Genomic DNA, 26,349 nt, shown 5'->3' on the forward strand with positions numbered 1-26,349 from the left:
TACTTTTTTCTATATGACAAATCTGCATTTTCATTAATTGAGTTTATGGGAATGCCAGTTTTTGTGTCATTTGTTCCAATATATAACTTTTTTTTGTGGTCACTGTTTGAATAAAGATTTAATGTTTTGTCTATTTAAACATATTGAAAAATTCACAATTTCCATGAGGTGTGCTTACTTTTTTACACCACTGTAAGTATGAATAGATTTATATTAACCACTTCAAGACCAGGCCTATTTCTGACATTTGTTATTTACAAGTTAAAAATCTGTATTTTTTGCTAGAAAATTCTTTAGAACCCCCAAACATTTATAGATTTTTGTCTTTTTTAGAGGAAAAAGCGCAGCGGTCTTTAAAACACATTTTTTTTTTTGAAAAATACACTTCAATTAATTAAAAAAACAAACAACTTCTAAAGTTACTTCAATTTTTTTTGTATAATGTGAAAGATGATGTTACGCACGGTAAATATATACCTAACATGTCATGCTTTAAAATTGCACACGCTCGTGGAATGGCGATGAACTACAGTACTAAATAAAAGCTCCATAGGCGACACTTTAAAAACGTTTTAACGGTTACCTGTTTAGAGTTACAGAGGAGATCTTGCACTAGAATTATTGCTCTCGCTTTAACGCTTGCGGCGATACATCAAGGTAACTTTAAGGGATCTACTGACACAAAAAATGTTGTTCATAGCACTCAGTAGCTTAAAGCGGTTCTTCAGTCTTTTTTTTTTTAAAATTAAGTTATTCATAGTATTTGTAGCTGCTGACTTTTAATAACGAGACAGTTAAGTCGAGACAAGTAAAACTTCCAGTGGAATAGCTTAGGCGATTCCAGCAGAAGTGGGAGTAGGTACCTGACAAAACTAGGTACCTGCTCCCCCCCGCCCCCCTAAAAAAGTTGAAGCATTGGAGGGAGGAGGAGGATCCTCTGTGACTCCACTATCATAGGGTTATCCTGTTTTAAATGTTTAATTATAAAACAAAGATGTACAATATGCAAAGGCAACTTTTTTTTATGCACTTCATCCTGTTGACCACTGTCGATACAGAAAGTAATGGAAATGTGAAATTTTGGGGTTTTTACAGGAACAGGAGGTATTGGGACATCTTCCCATAGGGAAGCATGTTCTGGGGATGACTAACAGAGTATTACCTTGCTTTGAAGCTATCTGTTCTCACTTTTTGCTCTGTCTCTGGGACAGGAAGTGAAGAGAAATGACATTGACGGAACACCAACAGAAAAAAACTGTCAGGGGCCTTATCTATTTCCTACTCCATCAAAAATACGAACTAACTGGAAACACTGGCAAAAGATCGGCCTTTAAAGGAGAAATCTAGTCAAAGCTCATTTGGCTGGGCTTCTCCTATGGGTCGCAGGAGTGCAGTTCGTTTTGCACTCCTGTGACCCGTGACTGAAGTCCGCTCTCTGCTGATGTCGCAGAAATCAGTCCAGACAGCGCATCATCCCAACACTGGAAGTCTGAATCCGCTAGGTGCCTGGACTGACACCCGTCTCAGGCTCTCAGCGAGCCGCTGAGAGACTGATTCGGCCGCTCCCTGCCCCTTCAGAGCTCAGCGCTCCAGTGAGCGAGGAGGAGCAGAGCGGAGAGCTGCTGATTGACAGTCAGCAGAACTCTGCTCGAGGAGCTATGAGAACCGAGCCATCGGCGATGTTCGATCGCTCGGTTCTCAGTGCAGAGGCGCCGGGGGACAGATACGGCATCAGACCGATGCTGCATCCACTGAGGTAAGTATGATACTGTAAAAAAAAAAAAAAACCCATACTTCTCTTTTAATGTGTCAAACCTTGAATATTAGCTTTGCACTTCTGTACACAAAGTGACAAGCCACTTCTGGTGGGTTGATCTAAGCGTTTTTCTCTTTAGTACTGCCCAGGCTCATTGAGCTCTGTTGTGCTTGAAACTACAATGTACTCTTAGAGTCTGTAATTGTATGGCCCATTATTGCTCCACGTGGCACAGCAGTGTTTAGTTATGTAGGCCAAAATGGGCTGACTAGCTTCATGTGATATGGCTGATTTTTATTCTCAGCCTGCCCTGTTGTATTTTCATATTAAAAAAAAGCAATGGCTGTTGACATTTGTGCTTGATTTGTTTGTTTGTTTTTTTTCTTTTTTTTTTTTTCCCTCAGCAAAAAAAGTACAGTTATCCACTTAAGTCTCCTGGTGTGCGTCCATCAAACACAAGGCCAGGTACAATGAGGCACCCTACTCCTTTGCAGCAGGAACCAAGGAAAATAAGCTACAGTCGCATCCCAGAAAGTGAAGCGGAAACAGCAGCGTCTGCGCCGAACTCGCCTAGAACACCCTTAACGCCACCACCACCATCTGCAGCATCCAGTACCACAGATGTCTGCAGTGTGTTTGATTCTGACCCATCAAGCCCATTTCATTCACGTAGGTGTTATCACATCCTGATTTATTTAGTTTAAATGTTTTTGTTAGTGCTTGCTCACCTCTAAAATTGCCTACAGCTTTGGGAGTGCCCAGGGAGTCTGTGATGCCAGGGTGCTCTTGTTTGCAAATTCTAAAATATTTCTAGCTGTGTAGTGAACTAGCCTTCCACCACCCACATTCCTCTTGGCCACAAAGGCTGCCCTTCAGATGAATGGACCAGCATAGAGGTAAATTTTAGAAATCGGGCCACTGCGCATGCTCCTAGCTGTCAAACAGGAAAAGTAAATAAACTTTCCCTTAGCATGGGGTGTGATGCAGAAAGACTTTCATCTACAGATTACAGTTGGAAAGCTGTTAATCTTACATCTTACATCTGACTTCTTGTCTATTAACAGAGAGATAAAATAAAGTGGAATGTGGTATTAGGCAAAGTGGCAACTTTTGCACCCTTCCTTTCCATATCACTTTGATTTTGCTAAGGATTGCAATGGCGCAGAATTACTGATATTTGCGTTGTCAGTATTGGCACAGTCTACCCCATCAGCTGCAGACTGCCTGCAAGTGCCTCCTCCCTTGTGAAGTAAGGGACAGGTACACCGCTTTGACCAGTTGCTCTAAGCCCTTGGTTTATTGCAGATGCATTAAGGTTGCAAATAGTGCTTCCTGAATTTCCACCTGCCTAGTTTCCTTTATAGATGTTCTGGCTCTTTTTTAACACATGCCATTTTTTTTGATGGTCGCCACACCTACAGCATTAAGTTGCATTTTCTTTCTCTAAGCAATGTGGTTTGAAATCTGTTTTGCCAAGTCAGCAATAAAAACCTTTACCATCCCTCCAGAACAGACATTTTAACTATCAATGCATGTAAATTCTTAAGTGATGTCCCCCCCGCTGGCACCCCCTTCAGTGCCCCTCCTTGCCCCTCCAATCAGCTCTGCTAGCCAGCATTCCCTGCAGCTGCTGTGTTTACCAGCCCCCTTCCTTTCCTAGGTGAACAAAGTGAGCGTTCAGTACCGATCGCTCCTATGTTCAGCTGTCACTGTGGCATAGTGAACAGTTTACTATGCCACCGTTTATGAATGAATGAGAGCTACTATGCAGAGGCTCCCATCCATTCATTTTGCAGCTGAACCTGCAGAGAAAGGGACTGAACTCTTCAGTCACTTTGTCTAAAAAAAGAGACATTCAAGATTTGTTTAGACCCCTGATGTCTCTCCAAAAAAGTAAAAAAAAAAATGTGTAAAAAAAAATTTAAGTAAACCCTAGCAAGGCACCTCCATGGGACGGAATCCGCTTGTTCAGCGGGGGATCAGTCTGCTAATCCCCCACGAATGACAGGTCTGTCTCCGCTCTGCTGTGCAGAGACAGACACAGTCCCACTCTCCTCTATGGAAGATCAGGTGGAAAAGGACAGCCTGTCTATTTTCATCTGATCATATCCGAACTGTCAGACAGATGGAAAATAGGACCATCATCTGTCTGTTTTTTGAAGGCAGGATCAGATAGCGGCGAATGTTAGTGGACATGTCACCGCTGACATCCGCCGCTCCATAGACCCAATTTTGGAAAGTAGACACCCCAAGGAAATTGGTGAGAGGCATGTTGAGCCCATTGAATATCTTATTTTTTGTCACATGAAAAAAAAAAAATTACACAAAGTTGTCACTAAATGATATATTGCTCACACGTGCCATGGTTATCAGTGTTAATTTTGGCAGCAAATTTCGATTTAGTCTTAGGACTAAAATGGCATTTTAGTTTTAGTCCCATTTTAGTCTTCTGCAATTGTTTTAGTTTTAGTCATATTTAGTCGACTAAATCTCCAGGACGTTTTAGTCGACTAAAATCTCCAGTACATTTTAGTCGACTAAAACTAATTTTAGTCATCTAAAATCGAATGGGTGTAATGAAATTGTAATGCATTGGTGAATATTTCTCTACAATTTCTAAACTCATTATATACTGCTGGAGTGAAAAATCTCATATGTTATTATTTATGGTATTGAGGTATGAACATGCACTACAGACCAGTGTTAATTTCTAAGTCAAATTTCAATTTCGTTTTAGTCTTATTCTTTTGACGAAAATAGCATTTTAGTTTTAGTCCCATTTTAGTCTTTTGACTAAAATGCCGTTTTAGTCGTATTTTAGTCATCTCAATTGTTTTAGTTTTAGTCGTATTTTAGTCGACTAAAATGTTTTAGTCGTTTTAGTTGACGATGGTTATATGTGAAATTACACCCCTAAATACATTCTATTGCTTCTCCTGAGTATGAGGATACCACATGTGTGAAACTTTTTGGGAGCCTAGCCGTGTACAGGACCCCGAAAACCGCTTTCAGGCTTTCTAAGGGCGTAAAATGGTGATTTCCCTTCCTCGCTACCTATCACAGTTTCGGAGGCCATGAAATGACAAGATAGCACAAATCCCCCCCCCTAATGACCCCATTTTGGAAAGAAGACACTTCAAGCTATTTGCTGAGAGGCATGTTGAGTCCATGGAATATTTTATATTTTGCCACAAGTTTCGAGAAAATGTAATTTTTTTTTTTACTCAAAGTTGTCACTAAATGATATATTGTTCAAACGTAGCATGGTTATATGTGGAAATAAACCCAAAAATACATTCTGCTGCTTCTCCTGAGTATGGGGATACCACATGTGTGGGACTTTTTGGCAGTGTAACCACAAACAGGACCCCGAAAACCAATGACCTTCAGAGGGCGTACATTTTTGATCTCACTCCTCGCTGCCTATCACAGTTTCGGAGGCCATGAAATGCCCAGATAGCACAAACCCCCCCCCCCCCCCCCAATGACCCAATTTTGGAAAGTAGACACCCCAAGCTATTTGCTGAGAGGCATGTTGAGTATTTTGCAGATCTTGCTTTTTGTAACAAAGTTTTGAAAAAAGAAATAAAAAATAAATTTTTCTTTATTTTCAAAAATAAATGAGATCTGCAAAATACTCACCATGCCTTTTAGCAAATACCATGGGGTGTCTACTTTCCAAAATTTGGGGGGGGTTTTGTGCTATCTGGACATTTCAGGGCCTCCGTAACTGTGATAGGTAGTGAGGAGTAAAATCATAATTGTATGCCTTTAGAAAGCCTGAAGGCAGTGCTTCCTTTTTGGGCTCCTGTACGCGGCTAGGCTCCCAAAAAGCCTCACATGTGGTATCCCCATACTCGGGAGAAGCAGCAGAATGTATTTTGGGGTGTAATTCCACATATAACCATGCCATGCTTGTTATTTTAAATTTAACTTGTGGCAAAATATCAAATATTCCATGGACACAACATCTAGAAAGGTAAAAATAAATACTGCGCTTACACTAATTGGCATAAGCTGCGACTAGAAAGTAGTAAACCATAAATCATATAAAAATCAAAAAGTCGCGCTAGAAACTGAGGGTGACAACAGGGGGTGTCAAAAAAATCTCATAAAAATATGAGGGTGAGTGATGATCACTGAGTGAATAATAGAAAATTTTGTGCTTATCAATGTAATTAAACACTGTGAAAATAAAAGATAAATCTGAAAATGACAATTAGTTGATGGGACACAGATATTGACCACTATGTCCGAAAAGAGTAATCAATAATAAGTGACACAATCACTAACAGATGAATATCTCAAAATAACAGAAAAAGTGATAATGTGACACATCTATGGAAACTATACCATAATTCATATATAAAAACAATATAGAAATGAAGAAAAATAAACCCAAAAAAAGTCCATAACTCAAATGAAAAAATAATGATTAAAGTCCATCCATGCTAGATGACATGCATGAAACCAAGTTTGTCTCCAAGTGCTCTGTGAAAATGGAACATAAACTTGCTGTGATGACAGTAGAGTGCGCAGATAGACCTCCACCTCTTAATAAAAATGCTGCCTCTTACCAGATGGAATTGGTCTCTTACTAACAAGAGACCTAAAGGGCGGATGGCTGCAACCCCAGCCAGGGATCTTTAAAACAGGCGCTTGGCGTCCAAATCCAGGGACTCTCTCCAACTCACATCAGCATAAATGGAAATATCCCCATGTAAAAAACAAAGTGCTCCACATAGCATAAAATCCAATGTTTTATTGAGTGTAAAAATAAAGGTTGCACTTACAAAACCATTGTAGTTAAAAAGCGTATATGCGAAAGCCGGCCGGCTCCAAGGACCCTTTTATTTATAAACCCGATGCTGCCCTTGGCAAGAGGCTTGTAGCTGGTAAGGAAAGTCCCTAAGGCGTTGGCCTGATAACTGGCGTTCACATCAGCCAACGGTTACCATCAGAAATAGGAATATATTGTCTGAACTATACAGTCTTCTGCTCAGGTATGGGATCCCCTGTCAGTGAAATGGATTTATGCCCCGGCTCGGTGGGGGAGGGGAGACGTGTATTCCCGGTACGTATCCTCCTCACAGCCGCATTTCCCTTCCCTCTCTCATCTCAGTGACAGTAGAGGTGGCTGAGCCCCGTATTTCCATTTATGCTGATGTGAGTTGGAGAGAGTCCCTGGATTTGGACGCCTGTTTTAAAGATCCCTGGCTGGGGTTGCAGCCATCCGCCCTTTAGGTCTCCTGTTAGTAAGAGACCAATTCCATCTGGTAAGAGGTAGCATTTTTATTAAGAGGTGGAGGTCTATCTGCGCACTCTACTGTCATCACAGCAAGTTTATGTTCCATTTTCACAGAGCACTTGGAGACAAACTTGGTTTCATGCATGTCATCTAGCATGGATGGACTTTAATCATTATTTTTTCATTTGAGTTATGGACTTTTTTGGGGTTTATTTTTCTTCATCTCTATATTGTTTTTATATATGAATTATGGTATAGTTTCCATAGATGTGTCACATTATCACTTTTTCTGTTATTTTGAGATATTCATCTGTTAGTGATTGTGTCACTTATTATTGATTACTCTTTTCGGACATAGTGGTCAATATCTGTGTCCCATCAACTAATTGTCATTTTCAGATTTATCTTTTATTTTCACAGTGTTTAATTACATTGATAAGCACAAAATTTTCTATTATTCACTCAGTGATCATCACTCACCCTCATATTTTTATGAGATTTTTTTGACACCCCCTGTTGTCACCCTCAGTTTCTAGCGCTACTTTTTGATTTTTACATGGACACAACATGCCTCTCAGCAAAAAGCTTGAAGTGTCTTCTTTCAAAAATTGGGCAATTTGTGGGGGTTTTGTGCTTTCAGGCCCTCCAAAACTGTGATAGGTAGTGAGGAAGTGAAATCACCATTTCTTTATCGTACATCATGGGACACAGAGCCATAGTATTAACTATATGGGTATATAGGCACCTTCAGGTGATGGACACTGACACACCCAAGACAGAAAGTTCACTCCCTATATAACCCCTCCTCCTACCAGGAGTGCCTCAATTTTTTCGCCATTGTCTAAGGTGTTGGTCCCGAGTGAAGATGTGCTCTGAAGAGCTCCGCTGGAAGGAACCTTACTAGATTTAAACAGCCTCCACAGCCGGATCCATCCAAAGTGCCACTGAGGCCAAAGTGGATGGTACCCGGGCCTCGTATAGGAAGAACAAGGTTTTGCCTGTAACGCCTCTCCTTGGAGGGCTGGACCCCGGGACCCAATGCTTTGGTCATGCTCACATTACCATAAAGTTTTCCTGGCGGGGTGCTATACAGGTGCAAGGGAGTGGAACCCCAATAAATAGCGACCCGGTCCTTGAAGGTTTGCTAAACGCAGCCTGCCGTGATGGGTGAAGTTTGGATCTGTCTGTTATCAGCAGTATCCTGCGGCGAGGATAAGGTAAGGGAAGAAGCCTAGGAACTGTAAAAAGTCCACCAATGATTTTTCTTCCTTGGGTAAAATGTTTTCATGCCTTAAATCTCCACTAGAGGGAGTAAATGCACATACCTTGGTTCGTTGTCTCTCACTTCAGCTCCGTGTCACAGCATGTGTGTGAGCTCAGCAGCAGCTTGTCTCAGCGGGGATTCCTCATGCAGGCAAGAGATTTGCCATTTTGCACTTCTCCCCCCTGGAGGGACTAAGGGGTTGGGAAGTAAAACAGTAGTTTGTTCTCCCCCTGCAACCCCCCCTCCCCTGGGTAGTGCGGCGGCTCCCACTGCTCTGTTTTTTTCCCCACTTTGCGCAAGTGGCACCATTAGGCCCTCTTCTCCCCTCTTGCTGGGTCTGCCGAGTGAAAGACCCGAATGTCGCCTGAATCTGAATTTCAAAACTGGAGGGGGGTCAGGTTACGTGCGGAGGGGGCGGGGCCTAGGCACGGCGCCGTGTGCGGGACGCAGCATCCACGAGGACACATGGCGCGGGGAGGAAGCGGAGTCCAAAAAGCAGATTCTCCTCAGCTGGAGAGCACGGTGGCTAATCGCACAGGAGCGGTGGGGCACGTAAGGGCTGCATACAGGCATTCCCAATAGAGGAAAGACATTTTACCCAGCACTAGACTGAACTTTTATTAGCGGCATTTCTTTTGCTAGACTTGTTCAGTAAGTAGTGCATTTAAATAGTGCCTCTGCTTTTTTGCTTAGGACTATGCCTCCCAAAAAGTCCAGTGCAAACATCTCAAAAAAGGTACCAAAAACATCACCCCCAGGCGCTGAGGACTCCAGTCGTGCCTCCACATTGTCATCTTTTCCTGAAATACCAGAAGTGGCCAGCCAGGGTGAGCCATTGGAACCAGTAGGTGTTGCAGCTACTTCTCACATCTCAGCCCCTGTATACGTGACTGAAGATGCCTTTTCCTCCGCCCTGTTGGGGCTGGAGGAAAGACTACTAGCTTTAATCGCATCTTCTACCCAAAGAGATAGGAAGCGTGGTAGATCCCCCTCCCCACCTCAGACCTTTTACCAAGGGAACAGTGAGCGGAGGATAAGGTATCACCATCAGGCGATCAGGAGGAAAGACAATCCAATGACTCCTCTTCGGAGGAATCAACGGTGGATGAACCCTTTTCAGCCTCCCAATCTGAAAAATTGCTGGTACAGTCTCTTACGGAAATGGTTCGTTCTGCTTTCAAGCTACCCCTAACTGAGTCAGCCGATAGTTCCTTCTATTCTTTGGGTTCTTTAAAACCTCCACAGACTTTGCGTGCATTTCCCATCCATGCATTACTAGAACAGCTTATTTATGCTGAATGGGATCATCCGGATAAGCATTTTCTCCCTCCAAAAAGATTCACAATACTCTATCCCATGGAGGAGAAATTCACCAAAAGATGGAATGTGCCAGCAGTTGACCCTGCTATATCCAGCGTGAATAAAAGTCTAACTTGTCCAGTAGACAATGCTCAAATGCTTAAAGATCCAACAGATAAAAGGTTAGAATTCCTGTTAAAATCCTCTTTTTCTTTGGCAGGTGCAGTTATGCAGCCTGCAGTCGCTGCAATAGGCATTTGTCAATCCCCGAAGGACCAGTTTAGACAGGCCCTTAACCGCTTGCCGCCCGCCGTCCGTCATATGATGGCCAGGCGGCACGGCTCTCGTTCTGGGAGGGCGTCATATGATGTCTCTCTATTTAAACAGGGAATGCGCGCGATCGTCCCTGTTCCTTCGGTGGTGGCGTGATGAAGTCACGGCCAATCACAGATGGTTCCGCCCCACTGTGCATGGCGCATGCGCGCGATCGGCATGTTCCCGGGAACACTCGTCACCGACGCTGGTAAACAGCCACTCAGAGTACTCGGGTACTCTGATGGGCTACAGATAGGTATTCGGGTACTCTGATGGGCTGGTATTCAGGTACTCTGATGGGCTGGTGACTGGTATTCAGGTACTCTGAAGGGCGGTGACAGGTACTCAGGTACTTGCTACTCATATGGACTGTGACAGGTACTCAGATGAACTGTGACAGGTATTCAGATGAACTGTGACAGGTACTCGGGTACTCAGATGGACTGGGACAGGTACTCGGGTACTCTGATGGCCTGGTGACAGGTACTCGGGTACTCTGATGGCCTGGTGACAGGTACTCGGGTACTCTGATGGCCTGGTGACAGGTACTCGGGTACTCTGATGGCCTGGTGACAGGTACTCGGGTACTCTGATGGCCTGGTGACAGGTACTCGGGTACTCTGATGGCCTGGTGACAGGTACTCGGGTACTCTGATGGCCTGGTGACAGGTACTCGGGTACTCTGATGGCCTGGTGACAGGTACTATGATGGGTGATGACAGGTCCTCTTTATTGTGGGGGCAATCAGTGTGATTGGTGTGAACTGTAAGCGTTAACGAGATGTTACCGGGTTCTCCTCCTCACACACTGATCGTGTGTGAGGAGATTGCGGTAACATCTCGTTACCACTTACAGTGCACACTGATTGCCCCCCCAATAAAGAGGACCTATCATCACCCATCATAGTACCTGGGACGTTCTGTGACATTACATACATCCTGGGAGATATTGTGGACAAATATTACTGTCCCATTTTAAGTAGTCCAAGATATATTTTCTCACTCACCCTGTGCCAGGATGGCACAGGGTGACTTAGACATAAGATGTATTCTGAGTTCCACAGGCCCTCCCGTCACAGTACCTGTCACAGTCCATATGAGTACCTGTCAGTCCATATGAGTACCTGTCAGTCCATATGAGTACCTGTCAGTCCATATGAGTACCTGTCTCAGTCCATATGAGTACCTGTCTCAGTCCATCTGAGTACCCGAGTACCTGTCACAGTCCATCTGAGTACCCGAGTACCTGTCACAGTCCATCTGAGTACCCGAGTACCTGTCACAGTCCATCTGAGTACCGAGTACCCGAGTACCTGTCACCGCCCATCAGAGTACCCGAGTACCTGTCACCAGGCCATCGGAGTACCCGAGTACCTGTCTGTAGCTCATCAAGTTACCCGAGTACCTGTCTGCAGCTCATCAAATTACCCGAGTACCTGTCTGCAGCCCATCAGAGTACCCGAGTACCTATCTGCAGTCCATCGGAGTACCCGAGTACCTATTTGCAGCCCATTCCTTATAGAAAATACGTTGGAGTGTTTGCTTTCCAAAATGGGGTCATTTTGTGGGTAATTCCACTGTCCTGGTGCTCCAGGACCTTCAAATGTGTGATAGGTAGGAATGAAATGAGATGTGTAATTTATGCTCCTAGAACGCCTGAAGGTACTACTTCAATGTTGGGCCTCTGTATGTGGCCAGGCTGTGTAAACGTCACCACACACGTGGTATCGCCATACTCGGGAAGAGTAGCAGAATGTATTTTGGGGTGTAATTTTTGCTATATACATGCTATGTGTTAGAAATATCTTATAAATTTACAACTTTGTGTAAAAAAAAATGCGTTTTCATTTTGTTTATACATTTAAAAAAAACTTCCAAAAACTTCTGGAAAAAATGAACCAGGGCCTTCAAAAGTGTAATAGGTGGTTGAGAAAGGAGATGTGTCATTTATGCTCGTAGAACGCCTAAAGGTGCTACTTCAATGTTGGGCCTTGTATGTGGCCAGGCTGTGTAAAAGTCTGACACATGTGGTATCGCCATACTCTGGAAGAGTAGCAGAATGTATTTTGGGGTGTAATTTGTTGTATGCATATGGTGTGTGTGAGAAATAACCTGATAATTTGACAACTTTGTAAAAAAAAATTTAAAAAATCATTTTGCAAAGAATTATGGGAAAAATGACAACTTAAAAAAAACTCACCATGCCACTTACTTAATACCTTGGAATGTCTACTTTCTAAAAAGGGGTCATTTGGGGGGCATTTGTACTTTCCTGACTTGTTAGTGTCTCAAGAAATGAGATTCCCCTGATGTACTGAAGGCCTGATCAGATGTGATCAATTTTCAGTGATTGGCACCATAGTTTGTAGACTCTATAACTTTCACAAAGACCAAATAATATACACTGATTTGGGTTATTTTTACCAAAGATATGTAGCCGTATAAATTTTGGCCAAAATTTATTAAGAAAAATTAGTAATTAGCAAAATTTTATGACATAAACAAAGAAAAAGGCATTTTTTTCACAAAATTTACGGTCTTTTTTTTATTTATAGCACAAAAATAATAAACCCGCTATTGATTAAATACCACCAAAAGAAAGCTCTATTTGTGTCAAAAAAAGGACACAAGTTTCATATGGGTACAGTGTTGCATGACTGAGTAATTGTCATTCAAACTGTGAGAGCGCTGAAAGCTGAAAATTGGTCTGGGCAGGAAGGGGGTGTAAGTGCACTGTATTGAGGTGGTTAAGGAGGTTCCTGTACAACAAGCCCGGGATTAGGCCGAACTGCCAATAGCATTATGTTTTGCTATTGACGCCATTAAAGATTCTATTCACCAGGTGTCTCGCCTTGCGCTAGTGCACATGCGTAGCATCCTGTGGTTGAAAAATTGGTCAGCCGAAGCACCATGCAAAAGGCTCCTGACTGGTTTTCCTTTTCGTGGGGATCGGCTATTTGGGGATGATTTGGACAAATACATCCGAAAGATTTCAAGTGGGAAGAGTTCTCTTTTGCCAGTCAAAAGAAGGAATAAACGCTCTTCATTTAAGCGGGCTCTTTTTCCAGCGCCAGGGGCATCTGCCTCTAGGCAGTCTCGACGGCCTCCACCGTCAGAGTCTGAAGGAAAGCCTCAGGGTCAGGCCCAGGCACAAAAGAAGTCCTGGGGGCGGAAATCTGCAAAACAGAATTCTAAAGCCTCATTATGAAGGGGCGCCCCCGCTCGCCAGGGTGGGGGGAAGACTTCTGCAGTTCCCCGATGTCTGGCAGGAGGAAATTCAGGACAGATGGGTCATCTCCAGGATAGCTCTAGGGTACAAACTGGAGTTTCTGGAGTTTCCACCGCCTCGTTTTCTGAGGTCAAACATGCCCAAAGATCCAGGAAAAAGGCAATTTCTGTTTCGGGCATTAGACTGATTACTGGTTTAGGGGGTGATCATGCAAATCCCCACAGAAGAGCAAGGTTTGGGGTTCTATTCAAACCTCTTCACAGTACCAAAACCGAATGGAGATGTCAGACCCATTCTAGATGTAAAAAATCGAAATCGATTCCTGAAGGTCCGCTCTTTTCGCATGGAGTCGATCAGGTCTGTGGTTTCTATCCTACAAGGAGAACTTCTGGCATCTATCAACATCAGGGATGCATACCTGCATGTTCCTATATTCCCCGCTCACCAAAGGTTTCTGTGGTTCAAGGTAGAACAGCTTTATTTTCAGTTTGTAGCCTTGCCCTTCGGGCTGGCTACAGCACCCCGGGTATTTACAAAGGTTCTGGCTCCACCTCTAGCCAGGCTAAGGGCGCAGGGCATAACAGTCTTGGCGTACCTGGACGATCTATTGTTAATAGACCAGTCGTAGCCCGCAAAGCGTGTGCATTACAACCAAATACCTGGAAAATCTAGGTGGGATACTCAGCCTAGAGAAGTCTTCCTTAAAACCGTTAAAAAGGCTGGAGTACTTGGGTCTGATCATAAAGACAGCCCAGAAAAAGGTGTTCTTGCCTCAGGCAAAGATCAACGCCATATGAGAGCTGGTGCAGATGGTCAGGTCAAAAAGGGATCCCTCCATTCGCCTTTGCATGAGGTTGTTAGGAAAGATGGTGGCTTCATTCAAAGCGGTTCCCTATTCCCAGTTCCATTCGAGGCTGTTGCAAAACAGCATCCTGTCTGCTTGGAACAAAACGGTTCAAGCTCTAGATTTGCCAATGCGGCTGTCCCCAAGGGTGTCCCAGAGCTTCAGTTGGTGGTTGGTAACCCGGAATCTGCTGAACAGAAAATCCTTCAGACCAGTTATCTGGAAAGTGGTAACGACAGATGCCAGCCTTTCAGGTTGGGGAGCAGTACTAGAGCAGACAACTGTCCAGGGACAGTAGTCAAGAACCGAAAGAACCTTGCCCATTAACATCCTAGAGATTCAGGCAGCGCATCTGGCTCTGAAGGCCTGGACATTCAGGTTATGGGGTTGTCCTGTCAGGATCCAATCCAACAATGCCACAGCTGTGGCTTATATCAATCACCAAGGGGGCACCAAGAGTCTTGCAGTGCAGAGGGAGGTGAACCATATTCTAACTTGGGCAGAAAGGAATGTTCCGTGCCTATCAGCAGTTTTCATTCCGGGAGTAGAGAATTGGCAGGCGGACTACTTGAGTCGCCAGCAGTTGTTCCTGGGGGAATGGTCCCTTCACCCTGACATTTTTCTGGCTGTTTGCTGAAGATGGGGGACTCCGGACGTAGATCTTCCGACATCCAGGTTCAACATGAAGTTGGTCAACTTTGTGACCAGGACAAGGGATCCGCTCACTTGCGAAACAAATGCGTTGGTGACCCTGTGGGATCAGTTCTCACTGATTTATGCATTTCCTCCTACCCTGTTTCCCCAAAAATAAGACCTAGCGTGATTGTCAGTGATGGCTGCTATATAAGCCCTACCCCCCAAATAAGCCCTAGTTAAAGTCCTTGTAGGTCTTATTTTCGGGGAAACAGGGTAGGGCTTATATTGCAGCCATCACCGACAATTACGCTAGGTCTTATTTTCGGGGAAACAGGGTATTCAGTTGCTGCCACAACTTCTTGGCAGAATCAAGCTGGAAAGAAAGCCGGTAATTCTTGTAGCCCCAGCATGGCCCAGAAGGTCCTGGTATCCAGAAATCGTAAAGATGGCGGTGGGGGGTCCATGGTCCCTTCCACTACATCCAGACCTACTCTCACAGGGGCCGATATTCCATCTCTAAATTTAACGGCTTGGCTATTGAAACCCACATTCTGAAGAAATGGGGGTTATCTGGGTCAGTAATCTCTACCTTGATTAATGCAAGGAAGCCAGCTTCCAGAATCATATATTATAGAGTCTGGAGGGCTTATGTTTCCTGGTGTGAATCCAAGGGTTGGCACCCTTGGAAATTTAGAATAGGCAGAATTCTTGCCCTTCTACAATTAGGGGTAGAGATGAAGCTGGCCTTGAGTACTATTAAGGGCCAAGTCTTGGCTTTATTGGTCTTATTTCAAAGACCACTTGCTTCGCATTCTTTGGTTCAGGTTTTTTTGCAAGGGGTGATGCGGCTTAATCCGCCAGTTAGATCACCTTTGAACCCTTGGGACTTGAACTTAGTTTTGTCGGTATTTCAAATACAGCCCTTTGAACCGAAGCAGCATACTCCCTTCGTCCTTCTGACAAGGAAGTTAGTGTTCTTGGTTGCTATATTCTCAGCAAGGAGGGTTTCGGAATTGGCTGCTCTTTCTTGTAAAGAGCCTTATTTGATTATTCACGAGGACAGGATCATGTTGCGTCCTCATCCAAGTTTTCTGCCTAAAGTGGTCTCAGGGTTTCACCTGAACCAAGATATTGTCCTACCATCGTTTTTTCCAAAACCACGTTCTAGGGAAGAGAAGTCACTACATTGCCTTGATGTGGTGAGAGCAGTCAAGGTCAATTTAGAGACGACTGCTCAGGTCCGGAAGGCTGATGTCTTATTTGTGCTGCCAGAAGGTCCTAGGAAAGGACAGGCAGCATCAAAATCCACTATTTCTAAGTGGATTTGGCAAGTTATAATTCAGGTTTATGGTTTAAAAAGTAAGATTCCGCCTTTTCAAGTCGGGGTGCACTCTACCAGGGCAGTTGGTGCTTCTTGGGCAGTGCATCACCAGGCCTCCATGGCTCAGATCTGTGAGGCCTTGACTTGGTCTTCAGTACATACATTCAGCAGGTTTTAACAGGTGGATGTAAAAAGGCATGAGGATATCGCCTTTAGGCGCAGTGTGCTTCAGGCAGCAGTATAGGCCCTCAAGTCTGTGGGCACCCTGCGGGTTGTGTCTCCCTCCCCTCAAATACCATTGCTATGGGACGTCCCATATAGTTAATACTATGGCTCTGTGTCCCGTGATGTACGATAAAGAAAATAGGATTTTTATGACAGCTTACCTGTAAAATCCTTTTCTTGGAGTACATCACGGGACACAGAGGTTTCCCCCCCCCCTCTTTTGGGATTTGTGTATATTGCTTTGCTACAAAAACTGAGGTACTCCTGGTAGGAGGAGGGGTTATATAGGGAGTGAACTTCCTGTCTTGGGTGTGCCAGTGTCCATCACCTGAAGGTCCCTATATACCCATATAGTTAATACTATGGCTCTGTGTCCCGTGATGTATTCCAAGAAAAGTATTTTACAGGTAAGCTGTTATAAAAATCCTATTTTTACGCCCTTAGAAAGCCTGAAGGCGGTGATTGGTTTTCGGGTCCTGTACACGGCTAGGCTCCCAAAAAGTCTCACACATGTGATATCCCTGTACTCAGGAGAAGCAGCAGAATGTATTTTGGGGTGTAATTCCACATATAACCCTGCCATGTTTGAACAATATATCATTTAGTGACAACTTTGTGCAAAAAAAAAAAAGTGTAATTTTTCCCGAAACTTGTGGCAAAATATAAAATATTCCATGGACTCAAGATGCCTATCAGCAAATAGCTTGGGGTGTCTACTTTCCAAAAAGGGGTCATTTGGGGGGTTTGGAACTGTCCTGGCATTTGATGCATTTTAGAAGCTTATGTCACACATCACCCACTCTTCTAACCACTTACAACCACAAGACAAAGCCCTTTCTGACACTTTTGAAAAAATTTTTTTTTTTTGCAAACCCCCAAACATTATATATTTTTTAAAGCAAAGGCCCTACAGATTAAAATGGTCGGTGTTGCATTTTTTTTTTCACGCAGTATTTGCACAGTGATTTTTCAAACGCAATTTTTTTGGAAAAAACACACTTTTTTTATTTTATTGCACTAAAACACACTATATTGCCTAAGTGTTTGAAATGAAGATTTGTTATGAAATAAAAAAGATGATCTTATGCCGAGTACATGGATACCAAACAAGACATGCTTTAAACTTGCGTACAAACGTGCATCGCCGACAAACTACATACATTTTTAAAAGCCTTTGCAGGTTACCACTTTAGATTTACAGAGGAGATCTACTGCTAAAATTACTGCCCTCGATCTGACCTTTGCGATGATACCTCACATGCATGGTGCAATTGCTGTTTACATATGACACCAGACCGACGCTTACGTTTGCCTTTGCGCGTGAGCACAGGGGGGCAGGGGTGCTTTTTTTTTTGGTTACTTTTTATTATTTATTTTGCTTTCCTATTTTATTTTTAAACTGTTCCTTTCATTTTTTTTTTATCAATTTTATTGTTATCTCAGGGAAATATCCCCTATGATAGCAATAGGTAGTGACAGGTACTCTTTTTTGAAAAAATTGTGGTCTATTAGACCCTAGATCTCTCCTCTGCCCTCAAATCATCTGACCACACCAAGATCAGTTAATAAATGCTTTCCCAATAAAATGCTTTCCCAATTTCCCAATGGCGCTGTTTATATCCGGCGAAACCTAGTGCCGCGTACACACGAGCGGACTTTACCGCAGACTTTGCCCGGCGCACGGGATTTCGTCGGACGATTCGATCGTGTGTGGGCTCCAGCGGACTTTGTTTGCTCAAAAGTTGGACGCACTTAGATTTGAAACATGTTTTAAATATATCCGTCGAACTCGAGTCCGGTCGAAAAGTCCGCTCGTCTGTATGCTAGTTCGATGGACAAAAAGCCACACTAGGGCAGCTATTGGCTACTGGCTATGAACTTCCTTGTTTTAGTCCGGTTGTATGTCACGTACAAATTCGACGGACTTTGGTGGATTGTGTGTAGGCAAGTCCGTTCATTCGGAAAGTCCATCATAAAGTCCGCCGAGCAAAGTCTGCCGTAAAGTCCACTCGTGTGTACACGGCATAAGTCATTAGATCGCACGGTGCCACATGCACCAATTCCATGATCAAACAAGTGACTAAAAAGTGGCACGATTGTGTAATAATTGTCCACATACAAGTGATACCCCTTTCCGAATACGGGTGGCACCAAGTCCCACACAATCTTACCAGCACTCCCTATGTAATCTGGACAGTTTGCTGGCTCTGCATAACTATCTCTTCCTTCGTAAACCATAAAACTATATGTTCAGCTACGGCAACTCTTTAGCTTGCAGTCCACCCTTACTGACCAGGTTCCTGTTCCCAGAGGAGTGCTGAAGACACATGTACGTCTTCACGCACTCCTAGTTCCATCTATCACTTCCGTCTTTCTTGGTTCAGCTCCATAGTAGTGACGGACGTCCACACGCCACCAGAGTCAGACGCTGTGCTTGGGGATCATCGAGGTGAGCTCCGACCACCGCTGTGGCCGGCGGGAGTCCCCTCCACTTTCCATGTGCACATCCATCAATCTTGTGCCAGCAGACGGAGTTTTTCCATCACCCCATTGGAGCCAGATTGTTATCCACACACCTCAGGATGACCTCTTTCCATCAGTGAACGGCGAACTTCCCAAGAGCAGTTAACCCCTCTCTTTCAAAATCCTATGGTGGTACTGTTTTTAAACTTTTCTGATTAATTGTACAGTTACAATTTTTCTTCCACTGATGTTCACACCAACATCTATAGCCCTATGGATACTGTTGGGCTTTACTCTAAGTGCAATAAATAGTTTTTTTAATTGAATCCAAGGTGTATACAATTTGATATATTAATACATATATTGCCATATCTTTGACTTTTTCCCATAGAGCGCTGCCTTTGTTTCTGTATAAAACTATGTGTATAGCCTGTGGCCCTGTCACAGAGCTTATACATCTTGACCCCATATCTGGCACGCTTGCTGGGTAGATACTGTTTGAAAGACAAGTGGCCAGAAAACTTCATCAGGGACTCATCAACGCAGACACCTTGATGGGGAGTAAACAAGGTTGCAAATTGTTGGTTGAAGTGGTTTACGAGGTGCCGAATTTTGTAGAGCCGATCATATCGAGGGTCACCCCGAGGACGTCAGAGTTCATTATCATTGAAGTGCATGAACCGTAAGATCTGCTTTTTCCGTGCCCTGGCCATGGAGGCAGAGAACACTGGCATATGGTGAATTGGGTCAGTGGACCAATATGATCGCAACTCACTCTTTTTAGTTATGCCCATGAGGAGGGATAGGCCCAGAAAGGTCTTAAATTTGGAAACTGTAATAGATTTCCATTCTCTGGCAAGGGTCAAATGGGGATTAGGAGCGATGAATTGACCAGCATACAAATTGCTTTGGTCCACAATAGATCTGTAGAGCTCTTCCATGAAAAACAGCGAAAAAAATCAAATGATGTAAAATCAACTGGTTCCACCTGAATTCCGGGTTGGCCATTGAATGGGAGAAGTACGGGTGCTGCAGAAGTGGTGGGCTTCCAATTAGGATTGGCAAATGCAGCAGGAAGGGCACTATGAGCACGACAGGCCTGTCTTTGTTTTCTTGGTGGCAGCGGGACATTAGTTGTGCTAGCCACCTCACCAGCTTGAACTGCACTTATGGGACTCTGGACCGCTGGTGCCTGCCAGTTCACCAGAAGGGTGAGCGGCACTAGTACTGGTTCTCTGCTCCATACGAGAGCCCTGCGGTTCTTGCACCTCAACAACAGCAGAACGGGGTTGGGTACGCCTGACCTTGGCAGGGACCACAACTCTGTCGTCAGAGCTATCTGTCAGGGTCCACTGCTGTCTACAGGATCATATTCTGAACCTGAATCTGACAGATGGGAGACTTCCTCTTCACTATCTGTCATGCTCAGAAACGTGTAGCCCTCTTCACTACTGTACCTTTGATTTGACATTTTGGTCTCTAAATTTACTGGTACAGTAGTGAGACTCACAGGACAAAGAGCTCCTGTCAGCGACTGATTCAAACACTACCAAGAAAAACTGTTAGCGTTTGCAGGGATCAGGCCTGACTACTAAGGGAGGTGTATGGTGTGTGCCTGGGTGTTCGCGCCACTGGCACTAATCTGATGCTGCCTGGGGCAACGCAGACCCTGACTGACGGACGCTAAAGCTGATATCACCCTCCGGGCGATCAGGGGGTTAAACCTTTATTGGGTAATATACGGCAGGTGCCCTGACGCTATAAAAAAACAAACCAACTAACCAGCGTCACCCGTAACACTAATACAGTGATCACTGGTGACAGGGGGTGAAAGGGTTAACTAGGGGGCAATCAGGGGGTTAAAACCTTTATTAGGTAATATATGGGGGTACCTGATGCTATAAAACCCTGACGGTGAAACTAATCAACTAACTGGCTAGCTAGCGTCACCCGTGACACAAATACTGCGATCAGAAAAAAGATCTATTTAGTGGCACTGATGATGGGGTGAAAGGGTTAACTGGGGGGCGATCAAGGAGTTAAACCTTTTTTAGGGGGGTACCCTAGACCTACCTGGGCCCTACTACTAACTGCCCTAACACTTATTACAGTCACAAATGACACCAATGCAGTTATCAGTGAAAAATCTGAAAACTGCAATTGGTGACACAGTGATGGGGAGTGAAGGGGTTAACTGGGGGTGGGGGCGCGATCAGGAGGTGAGAAGTGTACCCATGTGTACTGTTGTTAGTGTAGTGTTGTGTTGTGCAACTCACTGTTAGACGTTCTCTCTCCTCTCACTGGAATCAAAGAGAGATGACATCACTTCCCCTGTCTGTGTAATTGTAAACAGACAGGGGAAGTGATGTCATCTCTCTTTGATTTCATTTGTTAGGACTGATCAGCAGGTCCAGGCCATAAATCATTGCCCAGGACCACGGGGAGGGAGGGACCTACAGGTACACCCATTTGCCCACCCCTGCCATTCTGCTGACTTATATAAGCGTGCGGCGGTCAGCAGAATGGCACGGGTGGGCATGGTCAATTTATGATTTTTACATTTTGACCATCGATACACTTTAAGAATTAAAATAATACCAAATAATGTAGCGCAGTGGTGCCAACCTCCTGTGACTTTTTTTTTTTTTTTTTTTTACTGACAAAACCATCTTTACTGACAGAGCACATTTTTACTGACAACCTGAAAAATGGCATAAACTCCTATTAGAAAGTAAGGCACTCAATATTTATACAGTATAAACAATAGGTAAACATTGACAATGTCCATAACAAGTCATCTGTCTGACTTTACAAGTAAAGAGTCAAAACATTAAGACGACATGTTCGTTCCTAGGGAATACATTTGAAAAACTAATTCTGCTATGCCTGCCGTGGCAAGCAGTGGGTATGACCAGATTAACAGTGGGAATGGCTTACAAGGTGGTTATTATACAGAACCTGTATGTAATAGCTGTATTAGCTGCACACATGTGCTACAAGTGGCAGTCTCACAGACACATAAAAACCTTGGAACAAAGGATCGTGTTTAAGACTGGGTTCACACTTCGATTGGATGTGGCTCACAGCAGGGGTCCGGTGCATCCCTGTTCTTTGTTTCAGGGACAAATCGGGCCTGAATTCGGACCTGAAGCGGAGACAAAGACGCACAGGACCCCTGTACAATCTGCTTTGCAGCCACCACGGAGATGTGTGAACCAGCTCCATTGAGAGCCAGGCACTCTCTCTTGTAATATAAATGTTTAATTAATTTAGGCTGGGTTCACACCAGTGCGAATTGGATGTGAGTTTATTCGCATTACATTTGCTTTTCTGCAAAAGAAGAAGAAGAATTTATAAATAAAACTGGTCAATAAAATTGGTCAAGACTGTAATGTACAACACACAGCATATAGAGTGCAGTAGAAAGCATGACAAAGGAATTGGGGAGTGGGTTAGGGTGGTCCAGAGATAAAGTGAGGGGTATAATGTCAGCAGACCTTCACCTAAGAATGTTCTAAATGATGCACCAAAATCCTAACAACCTGACTGGGGTTCTAGACCCTCACTACTCTGCTCAAAATGTAAAAAATGTTTTAGCTTTTACATACATTATAAAGCACCTAATCATTTTTTCGTTTGGGATCATTGCTCTTGAGTTTTGAGTTTCCATGCTTTACATGCCTGTCCAAGCCATAATGAGTGGATCTTAGTCTTCATCTTGAATTAATAATTTGTTTATATTTTGGAGACTGCAATAGCAGGACTGGAGTACTGTACATGTTTGTAACCTGATAAAATATTATCTTTAGTGAGCATGTCCCATACACAATCCTTTTATATTCTACAATGTATATTGTAAACCCTGTATATGCATTTCTGTATTCTCCATTATAAAAACCCTATGAAATGTGATAGTGTAAACTAAAGGATGACCATAATACTGATTAAAAACAGTTGGCATGCGCTCTTGATAATCTTATAAAATTGGACATATTCATGGATTGGGTAGCCTGAAGAAAGAAATTCATTCTGTTTTTATGTTCAGCTTTAAAACTGGAGCTTTAGGAGTTTATAAGTTATCGTTTGTATTCCTCTCCAGGCTCTGCCTCAGTATCTTCAATCAATTTCTCTAAGAACTGTGATGAAATTCAGGTTCCTCCACCTGTACCTCCTCGTAGACGACCAGAATCTGCCCCAACTGAGTCATCCCCATCAAAGGTATATGTATAATTATGTTTCTTGGCATTGCATTATGATAAATTATAGCCAATATTTCTAAACAGCTTTTTGAAGATGAAATGAACGCTGAACTTTATATTCGATCATATAAATGCATCAATTCAAACTCATTTGTCACCTTAGGCTTGCATCCTTTGCTCACTGTAATTCAGAGACCCTCCTTTGAACTGATTAGAGACATTCCTTTGGAATACCTCATGTATGAGGTTGCCTCCCAGTTGCCATTACATCTGTTGGCAGCTCTTTACTGTAAAGAGCCTTTTCTGGTTTTGCACAGGCTAAAACCTTCCTCTTTATTTAAGGCTCTTTTCACTTCAGTGAGTACATTGTTTTCCTCCCTCTCTATCCTGCCCCAAACATTACGAGGAAATTGTCCTACACTGCTTGGATTTGGTGAAGACTGTCAGGTCTACCTAGCAGAATAAACTTCTGTTTACAAGACTGAGTGTCTTTGTCCTAGCTGTAGGTCCTTGTAAGGGACATCCTGCTTCACATTCCACCATTGTCAAGTTGATCAGACAACTTATTTCCAGGGCCTACGCTCTTAAGGAGGGGGTTCTCCCTTCCCTGTAATAGCTCATTCCACCAGGGCTGTTGGGTGTCTTAAGCTTTTCAGCATCAAGCATCTGTATGCCAGATTAGCAAGGCCACCACTTGGTCCTCTGTGCACACATTCTTCAAGTTCTAACAGATGGATGTTCAGGCCTCAGCTGATGTAAGCTTCGACTGTAAGGTGCTTCAAGTGCTTGTTGTCTGAGTGTGTCCCAGTTCTTTAACACTTGTGGGCCTGTTGGCAGTTCTGTTTTACTATGTTTTTGCCCTAGCAGTAGTATCCTCTGGGATTATTGATAAATTCATAAAACTACTAGATGTTATCCTTGTTGAACACAACCCACAGGAATATGTATACTCTTAGTAAACTTAAAGCTCCATTCTGGGATTAGTGTGAAACCCATTTCCCTCACTTCTCCTTCCCAGCCCAATCTACCTAATTGCACACCAACAAGCAAAAAAAATCCTTATCTAAATGCCCGTTCTTACTTACTGTAACCAGTGATGCTGCAGCTCCAAATCTTCACCTTTTGTGTACTTCCTGCTTGGGTCCTTCTTCAGGTGTGCACATCAGTGGCTACATGATAAGAACACTTAGTATTGGATGTCCAGCTGCGTGGTTCTCTCACAAACCACAAAATTAAGACATCATCACAGAGGGGTAGTAGGGGACAGATGATCTTTGGCTCCATGTGCACTGCTGGGTTTGCGGTCCCCCTCTCCCAGGAGCGGCAGGGACATGGAGGGAGACTTGGGTAAGTATATTAGGCTTCACAAGTTAAAAGAGAAACATACATAGTAGGATGGGTTAGAAGTGGATGAATGAGGAAAAATAGTATTAGCCTGGATTGAGGTTTAAACACAAACGTACAGAAACGCACATAAACGCAAGGGTTGTACTGGATGGACCTGTGTTTTTTTCCTACCTTCTCTACAATACACCTATGTAGTAAAATAAAAATACAGTATATGTGATCTTTTTTTACCTGCTGCAGGATTTGTCATTTTGTGGAGACAACCTTGTAATACCATATACCTCTGTCATATTAAATTGTGACATCACTATATATTTTAACTTTGCAACTACCTGTGGAAAATGAATTAGTAATTTACAGATATGTATTTTTTTTAACTGTGTTCACCTGTTTATCTTAGCTTACTTTTTTTTCAAGAAATATAAACCTCATTGTATTATATTAAAGTGTATGTCAAGCTAAAAACTTTTTTCTTAAAGCGGAACTTCAGTCATTTTTTCATCTTTCCATCTATTAAATCTTCTGCCCTTGTTGTTTTACCTTTGGATAGTAAAACATGTTTTTTTTGCCAGTGAATATCTTATACAGCCAACTTCCTTTTTCTTGTCTAATAAAAATCCTAGGCTTATGACATCATGCACAGCTCGCTCGCTCGCTCTCTCTCTCTCTCTCTCTTTCTCTCTCTCTCTCTCTTTCTCTCTCTCTCTCTCTCTCTCTCTCTCTCTCTCTCTCGTTAGTTTGCCAGAAAGAGAGGGAGGATGAGTCATAAGAGGGCCATTGAGAGCTGCAGGGCTGGAGGTGTGTGTCTGTGTCAATCAAGGAAGTGAACAGGCAGCAGCTTCAGCTGCCCACAGTTAAAATGGATGCAGCCAGACTTAGTGAAGGGAGATTTCTGCAGCATATTTGGCAAGTACAGAATCACAGTATATATAAAATAATATGCAAAGTGGTTGGAGGGAAGCTTCAGAATGGCAAAGATGTTTTTATTACAAATTATGTGAGCAGACTGCAGTTCCTCTTTAATCATTTATTAAAGCAGTATCGCCATTAGTTAAAAAATCATTTTTCAGCCTGGGGTAGAGCTACAGTCAGCACAGAGAAGCAAAAATGTGCTTTTATTTCCTAATCACTGCACAGATCTAAAAGTAGCTACATGCATGTCACCTGGGGGATTCAAACATGATTTTTACTTTTTTGGGGAGATTTAGACACTGACAAACAAAGCTGTTATTCAGGCAGTATAGCCCCTTGCATTCCCATTATGGTTCTGTTTTTTGCTAGTGTCCTAGGAGAATGGATGTCTTTTTTTTCCCCTCAGGAAATAACAAACACCTTTCACTGGACATTACCTGTTTAAGTCTTCCTAATTTTATCCAGCGTGCCTCCTTCCTCGGCATCCAAGAGGACTTTTCAGCAACGGTGGTGGATTTTATGCACAAAATCACTGCCATGATAGCTGACTCAGAATTCAAGGGTTACAAGCACAATTCTACACTTTCTTCTCCAGTGTCTGTCTCTGATATGTCTGCAGCTACAGTTGCTTCTGCTGACACAACTGAAGATGAAAAGGAGTGTAGCCTAGTCTTTTGGATGATTTTGAGCCTGAGGAGGTTCAGTCTGCTGATATAATTTCTTGACTAAAGATACCACTTTGGTTTTTCTTGTCTTGGTGCATACGTGTTGGTATATGGAGCAACCCATGTCTGAATTCTCTAACCAGTCTGGACTCCATTCCCCAAACTGTTAAACTTCCTAGTACACTCTCTACTGCAACCTGTTTTGTATGGTGACTGGTCTATTCTTGACAAGCTTTTTTTTTTTTTTTTTTTTGCCTCCCAAGTGTTTTGTTATATACCTAGTTACCTAGGTACAATACCTAGTTGAAGAGGTATTTCTTAAGAAGTGGGCAATTTCCATTGTGGATCCTACCATCCAGCCTGTCATGTCCATTTGCCAAACCTTGGAGGATAGGGTCCAAAGATATGACCAATGCACCACATCAATCTATATCGATGCTAAAGTTTTAAAACAATTAGAACTAATTGCCCTATACTGTTTTTCTGGGCTTGTGGATATTGTGCTTCTCATATCCAGAGTCCCCTGCCTGTGCACATGCGGAAGAGTTTTTTGCCAACATGTTGGTCTGCAGAACAAAAGTGCTTACTGAGTATATATTTTGATGAGGAACATCTGTTTGGTGCCTT

The 26,349-nt window shown here is 43.3% G+C and overlaps 1 protein-coding gene across 2 annotated transcripts in view; it reads left to right on the plus strand.

Annotated features, from left to right (window-relative positions):
• SOS1 (SOS Ras/Rac guanine nucleotide exchange factor 1) overlaps positions 1-26,349 on the plus strand; it is a 519,460-nt gene that overhangs the window by 486,774 nt on the left and 6,337 nt on the right. For both annotated transcript variants that reach the window (XM_073627668.1, XM_073627669.1), the window contains 2 exons: positions 2,161-2,425; positions 22,699-22,817. In XM_073627668.1, coding sequence (XP_073483769.1) covers positions 2,161-2,425; positions 22,699-22,817 — 384 coding nt within the window. The remainder of the gene's footprint in view (positions 1-2,160; positions 2,426-22,698; positions 22,818-26,349) is intronic.

This window comes from Aquarana catesbeiana, linkage group LG04 (assembly GCF_042186555.1).
Source record: "Aquarana catesbeiana isolate 2022-GZ linkage group LG04, ASM4218655v1, whole genome shotgun sequence".
Taxonomy (NCBI): Eukaryota; Metazoa; Chordata; class Amphibia; order Anura; family Ranidae; genus Aquarana; species Aquarana catesbeiana.